General features: G+C 41.9%; 1 protein-coding gene across 1 annotated transcript; it reads left to right on the top strand.

The window, feature by feature from the left end:
• Positions 1 to 33: 33 nt before the first annotated feature.
• On the top strand, positions 34 to 7,125 carry mrgbp (MRG/MORF4L binding protein). The gene is made up of 5 exons (XM_079513391.1): positions 34 to 226; positions 2,725 to 2,846; positions 3,203 to 3,284; positions 3,983 to 4,057; positions 4,696 to 7,125. Exons 1-5 carry the CDS (start codon positions 85 to 87, stop codon positions 4,890 to 4,892), a joined length of 618 nt encoding a protein of 205 aa, XP_079369517.1. The 5' UTR covers positions 34 to 84; the 3' UTR covers positions 4,893 to 7,125.
• Positions 7,126 to 7,427: the final 302 nt, after the last annotated feature.

The following is a 7,427-nucleotide window of genomic DNA, read 5'->3' as shown; positions in this document are numbered from 1 at the left end:
GTGTAGCGGAAATGCCAGAAGAAGAAGAAGAATAGACGGCTAAGAGAAGCGGCTAACTAGTTAGCTTGTTATGTGAGAACCAACATGGGGGAGGCAGAGGTGGCTTTAACTCCAACCGACGAGAAGCCTCCAGACTCGGCTCTGGTTCCCGGGGAGGACTCGGTGGTCTGGAGCCACGAAGTAGAAGTGTGTTTATTCCACGCGATGCTCGGACACAAACCAGTCGGTAAAAAGCTGAAGCCCACACTCACACACGCATAAACACACACACAAACACACACATAGACAGACACACGCACGTAAACACAATAAGTTAACCGGTTAGCCTCAACCGTTAGCTACGTCGATGCTAAATGGCGACAAAGCTGCCCAAGGTTTAGACAGTGACGTCACAACTGAATGTCACTGTCAAAGTCTTACGTCACGCCGTGGCTGTTTGAAGTCTGAGCAGAATGACGCAGTTTAAGCAGAAAAAAAACCCCAGCAACTTAAAACCTGCGCGAGGAACAGTCAGGACCTGCAGTGGTGATCCCACATACTGATCCTCGTGCACGTCCGGTTGTTTATTATGACGTCACGGTCCTGTCCTACATGGCTGTCTGTCTTCAGTCTGAGACAACAAATGCATTTTTTTTATTTGACGACCGTCTTTTATTGCAACACTACATGTTACTTTGTTGGAAATAAATTAATACATATAAGCAATTCATTCTTTCAGCCGAGTTTTAATATTGTTCATTTATTCTCCCTCCCTGTCTTCCCTCACCATTCTCATCTTGCTGGGTTTTAATATAGCCTACTACTGGTTGTTGTTTATTAATTTACCTTTTTAGACTTGAGGCCGATTCTACAATTATCCAATAAATCCCCACATAAATTAAGTTGCTATATTATCAGTGATACTCAAAACCTTTTCATGTCAAGGACCCCCAACATTATATATATATATATATATATATGATAACAAAATATTTTTGAATAGCCAAAGTATAAAAATAATGACGCTTTCCTGGTTGGTTTAATTACGCTGTCATTAATCTTCAGGCTATGATCTCCTCATGAAAAATCTATCTTTTCATAAATGCCCAAGGGGTGTAATAATCTATAACCTAATGAAGATTGAATGCACCAAAACACTGTTACCGGTATATTCCCAATGAAAAAAAAAATCTTACATTTGAAGATTGAATATAAACAGATTTTGTCCTCGCAATTCTCAAGATTTGACAATGAAAGGGGAATTCCGGTCAAATGTCCTCTAAACCTTGTCCCCGACCGTCTCAATATTTGCCATTGACAATGAACGGAGAAATTATGTCAGAATTCCCCTAATATGACGTAAATTAAACATCAAAACATATTAAACGCCATTGACATTGAAGGGAAAATGTACGTCATATGTAAACGAGCAAATCAGCCAACCAATCACAGGCAACAGGCATTCTGTTTGGCAAGTATGAGATGATGTATGATGATAAGAGCTGATAATTCCGCTAAATATGACGTAAATTAAACATCAAAACATTATACGCCATTGACATTGAAGGGAAAACATACATCATATGTAAACGACCGTCTCAATATTTGCCATTGACAATGAACGGAGAAATTATGTCAGAATTCCCCTAATATGACGTAAATTAAACATCAAAACATTAAACGCCATTGACATTGAAGGGAAAATGTACGTCATATGTAAACGAGCAAATCAGCCAACCAATCACAGGCAACAGGCATTCTGTTTGGCAAGTATGAGATGATGTATGATGATAAGAGCTGATAATTCCGCTAAATATGACATAAATTAAACATCAAAACATTATACGCCATTGACATTGAAGGGAAAACATACATCATATGTAAACGACCGTCTCAATATTTGCCATTGACAATGAACGGAGAAATGATGTCAGAATTCCCCTAATATGACGTAAATTAAACATCAAAACATTAAACGCCATTGACATTGAAGGGAAAATGTACGTCATATGTAAACGAGCAAATCAGCCAACCAATCACAGGCAACAGGCATTCTGTTTGGCAAGTATGAGATGATGCATGATGATGTATGATGATAAGAGCTGATAATTCCGCTAAATATGACGTAAATTAAACATCAAAACATTATACGCCATTGACATTGAAGGGAAAACATACATCATATGTAAACGAGCAACTCAGCTAACCAATCACATGTTGGTGGGGCTGTGGGAGCGCTTGGCCAATAAGGGCGGGACCACCTTATGTAGCAATGTCAAATGTCCGCTAACATAAATTGATGTACGATGACAAGAGCGCCCCTCATTTCACACGGGTGTGAGTTCAATTGGTGTAAATCTGTCACATATAGGACTCCAAATGATGTGCCATCACAGCCACAATGAGATGCCTCTCCCTAACTATGACTGATTTCTGTATTGCATTGTCAATGCATTGTGTGATTAGGTATAGTTGTATACACACTGTATGTATGTATGTATGTATGTATGTATGTATGTCGTTAGTTTGTTTATGTCATTTGTTTGTTTATGTATTGTGTGATTGCTATGTCCTCTATGGCTGTTTAGCACAAAAGTAATTTCCACAAGGACTAATAAAGAGTCTTATCCAGTAAATGACAATTTATTAAAAAAAAAAAATGTAGGGGGAAATATATGAATTGTCATTGTTATATTATTGTTATGATTATTATTCACATGTGTGTGGGGTTGCACGCATGTCTAGGAGTGAACCGTCATTTCCACATGATCTGCATCAGAGATAAGTTCAGCCAGAACATCGGCAGGCAGGTCTCCTCTGCTGTCATCTGGGATCACCTGGGGACCATGTACGACATGCAAGCCCTGGTGAGGAGGGTGTGTGTGTGTGAACCCATCTGCATTTTAAATTATTACTACATATTGCAATGTTGTTACTTTATCCAAATAAAATTTGTATTTATAATAGGGCTTAATATGAATGATAAAATAGCCTAATAACAGTTTGCTCCCAATCAGACACCATGCATGGCCAGTGATGTTTATAATTAACGGCCAATGGTCAATGGCCGGTATATACCAGCTAACAGAAACCTTGGTGTGTGTTTGGTTTCTGATTGTTCTTATGGTCTTTCAATGCAGGTATTTCTCCATTAGCTGACTCTTTTGTGGCGCTTTTCTGTTTTGTGTGTGTGTGGTGTGTGTGTGTGTGTGTGTGTGTGTAGCATGAGTCAGAGATTTTGCCGTTTCCCAACTCGGAGAAGAGCTTCTTTCTGCCTGATGACATCATCCAAGACGTTAAAGAAGGTATGAGGTCATCAACTTCCACATGCAGTAGTCACACTCCTCGGGACTCCTTGGGACTTTGGTGTTTCCTATCAAGTAACACCGAGGGTCTCTCTGGACCTAGCCTGAAAGAGCCCTATGGTTTTCTGAGGGGCAGACCATCTCCCGGCTGAGACAGCCCTCCTCCCCACCTCCCGCCCCCCTCTGCTCCGGTTAGCAAAATACAGTTAGCAAAAATACAAGGTTCACGCCGCCTTTATGCCAGTTCTCATGCGTCCAGGCGTTTTTATCTCCTTTTAAAATAACTGAATATCTGAATCTGTATCGGGAAGGATTTTTTTTATCCGCACATCTCTACATGTGAGTGGAGCTGTGCGGGGGAAATGCCATTCCACACTCCTTGATCTCATCAGCCCACACAACCAAGTTTCGTAGAAATTGTTATTGAATAATAAGACGGACAATATTGAATACTGTGGGTTTATGATTAATCACCAGACCATCTGTGCTACCGGGCATGCTCAAACATGTGGTGCGCCCCCTGCTCCCAACCGGAACGGCTGGGAGCAGCAGGCGGTCCTCGCTCCGAGTTCCTTCTTAGAAACCTGCTCGCTGCTACTTTTAAAATTGACCCGCTCCACTCCAGCCCCGATCCTCGATGCTCTGTCAGACTGAGATCCTGTGTGTGTGTGTGTGCGCGCATGTGTGTGTGTGTGTAGGGAAGCTGGGCTCAGAGGAGGACACTAAGGAGGAGTTCAGGATGGAGAGAGAACCGCCCAGTACTCATGAAGAAGGTGTGACACTCCCCTTCATCAGTGTTTTAACATGAGCCCTCGTGTCACTATTCAGTTACTACCTTACAGTACTGTAGTTCTAACTGGTTAAGGATTCATAGTCACTAGTCTGCAGCAGTGTTGATTTCGTTAAAAATAACTTTTTGACGAAAACAGTTTGACTACCTTTTTTTCACTGACAAACTAAATAATAACTAGTCTATGATGATCAAGACTAAATGTATACTATTGACAATTCTTCAACAATTAAACTAGACTAAAATTGACAGACTAGTGGAGACGAGAGCATGCAATCAAGTGTAAAATCAGGCATTACGCCATCAAGGTCCGCCAAAACACATTTTCGACAAAATTGACTGTAGATTTAGTCGACTAAAACATTTCAGATGACTAAAATATGACTAAAAACTAAATTCAGTTTTTACTCCTGAGGACAACCAATTAACGTGATTATCATTTTAGCAAAGCAAATAGCGATATTTGTGAATCAGTTATTTAACCATTATGACAAGCCTTACCCCTCTCTCTCTCTCTCTCTCTCTCTCTCTCTCTCTCTCTCTCTCTCTCTCTCTCTCTCTCTCTCTCTCTCTCTCTCTCTCTCTCTCTCTCTTCCCCCCCCCCCCCCTCCTCCCGGGCAGGCAGTAACTCCTCCACTAAGCTCTCGGAGCGAGGGAGCAGCAGAGACAAGGAGAAGGAGAGGGACAGAGAGAAGGGAGGAGCGGAGTTGGGCGGAGGAGTGAAGGAGGCCGACAAGAAAAAGAGGAGTCGCGCTGCGGAGAAGCTCCTCTCCTCCAACCCGGCCAGCCCAGGAGGAGTCAAGAGGAGGCGCAACTGAAGACAGAGGAGGTCTGGGGGTCGATCTACTGCAGTGGTCCTCAACACGTTTTTGATTTCAAGGACCGAGAGTGTACAGATGGAACTAAACAGGGTGCATTTGGTTCCGTTTTACACGCTATCAGAGTTTCAGACATGTAAGGGTCCTCCTGTAACCCTTTCATGGAACCGTGAAGGGTCCCTCCTGGACCCCACCTGTGGTTCCTAAACCTACTATCCTGCCAGGACCTCTGGGGCCGCTGGGGTTGTCATCATCATCGCTCGCTCTCGGGTAGAAACCTTGTATGTCCAAGAACCATTACTTTTCAGGAAAAACAGCCTCAAGCTCTTGTTAACCCATTTAGACCTGAGGCCGTTCTAACCCATTTACTGCCAGGGTAAATAAATAATTCAGCCCGTGCCAGTGATTTAGTCACAGGATATTTTTATCCAGTACGATCGACCCCCGATTGTTGATAAACACGCAGGTTTTCTCTGTGCTTCCGCTATTTTTATTTTTACTTTTTATTTTTTGTCAACACGACCATCCGTTCAATAGTCAGGGTCCATTGAAAATACCATGCTGGCTGACGGAAGAGGAACGACGCAGAAGCCGAGATACAGGCATTTTTGAAAGTGCAGTAAACTGGGAGTGGACGGGAGCTGTTATTTCCTTGCAATCACGAGATTTCCTGGTAGACTGTTTCAATGAGAGTCAAACGTTGGCAGTGTGGGCTTTGGATTGACATGTGTCTAAAGCGTAAAGTTTTCAGGAAATCTATTTTTTTATTAAACAAATGAAACAAAATTTCCGTTGCTATACACACAGCAACATCTAAAATGACACCAATGCTTTCACGGTTTTAAATCTATAACGTATAGGCTTTCCTGGTCTTAATGGGTGAATACTTTTCATAGGTTCAATAGTTCTAAAACCAACAGACACTGTCTCTCTACGTCATCCTCAAGATGAGACCTCCAATTGGCGACACACCTTAACCACTTTCACTTTCAAAATGTTTCAGAAGTAGCAGAAATGGCAGATCTACAAGCTGACAACACCCCTTGAAGTGTTGTTTTGCATGCCTCCGTTGTACTGTAGGTCATTATTATTAACCCATTAAGACCTGGGCCGATTCTAAAAACGCTGTTCCTATATATCGTCTCTGTCGGGTGAAAACCCTCATAGTGTATGTCCAAAACGGACTCAACTTTAAAAAATGGGAAAAGTAGCAGATCAACAAGCTCAAAGTGTGGCACGGTGGATACTTTTGATGCTTTTGTGTGATGCTGTAGTATGATAAAGTAGGTAGTAGTAATTTATGAAAAAACACAAAGTTAGACTATGGAGATGAGAGGTTTCTTCCCGACAACAGTGATATATAGCATAACAACTAAAATCACACAGCCGCTTGAAAGGTATAACAACGTTTACTGTAGGTGTAACAGGTCTAAATGGGTTAATTTAAAAAAAAAAATGTTTGGGTAGATAGGGCAGCTCCAGTACCAGGGATGGTGACTGTCCTGCAGCCCAACGATTGCGAGTTAAAACCCCCACTCAATGGCTACTTTCCATCAACAGCCAATCAGCAGCAACAAGCTGTTTCCTCTGTTGAATCTCTGGATCAATTACACACATGCAGAATAGCAGGGGGTGGCATACTCCAACAACAGACGTGTGTTTTGTGTGTGTGATGTACTTGTGAGGGTCAAATGTCCCCACAAGTATAGTAGAATTTGAGAAATGGACATTGTGAGGCCCGTTTTCCTGGTCATCACTGGAGAAATAGGTGTTTTGTAGTATATACAAGCTCACAAGACGTGAGCCTGTAGATCGGCCTTTTTTGGGCTATTTTGGGCTATTGCATTCCTAAGATTTGGATGTCCTCACAAGTACGTGTGTGTGTGTGTGTGTGTGTGTGTGTGTGTGTGTGTGTGTGTGTGTGTGTGTGTGTGTGTGTGTGTGTGTGTGTGTGTGTGTGTGTGTGTGTGTGTGTGTGTGTGTGTGTGTGTGTGTGTGTGTGTGTGTGTGTGTGTGTGTGTGTGTGTGTGTGTGTGTGTGTGTGTGTGTGTGTGTGTGTGTGTGTGTGTGTGTGTGTGTGACCGTTGATGTGTAGTTTTACATCACAACTTATGTTTGTTTGAGTTATCTGTTATCAAACATAATGTAGTTTTTTTTATGACATTGACTTTGTGTTAATTTATTGTTACACTTGTGTTTGGACATCTGTCATTAAAGCCGTGTATCAATTGTGTTTGGCTTATGGACTGTTTTCTGTTGAATGCACTGGTGCACAAAGTACTTGAGTCATTGCAGAAAGTCAGTGTTGATGCACAAATGCAGGGTAAGTCATTTTTTAAATGTGTTCACTAACAGGGGTGTACTCTAACAGGGGTGTACTAACGGGTCTTCATGTCTCTTCTGCTCTTTGATAAACAGAAAATACATGTTCACATTGGGATGCCGATTGAAATTGGAAGTGATGACACAGAAATGAGCACATTTTAAACTGGAACAATACAAAAATGAAGCTGATACCGTATATGGGTACTCTTT

The sequence above is a fragment of the Electrona antarctica genome, assembly GCF_951216825.1.
Source record: "Electrona antarctica genome assembly, chromosome: 2".
Classification (NCBI taxonomy): domain Eukaryota; kingdom Metazoa; phylum Chordata; class Actinopteri; order Myctophiformes; family Myctophidae; genus Electrona; species Electrona antarctica.
Note: the sequence above shows the minus strand (reverse complement) of the source record. Positions and strands in the feature narration are given on the sequence as shown.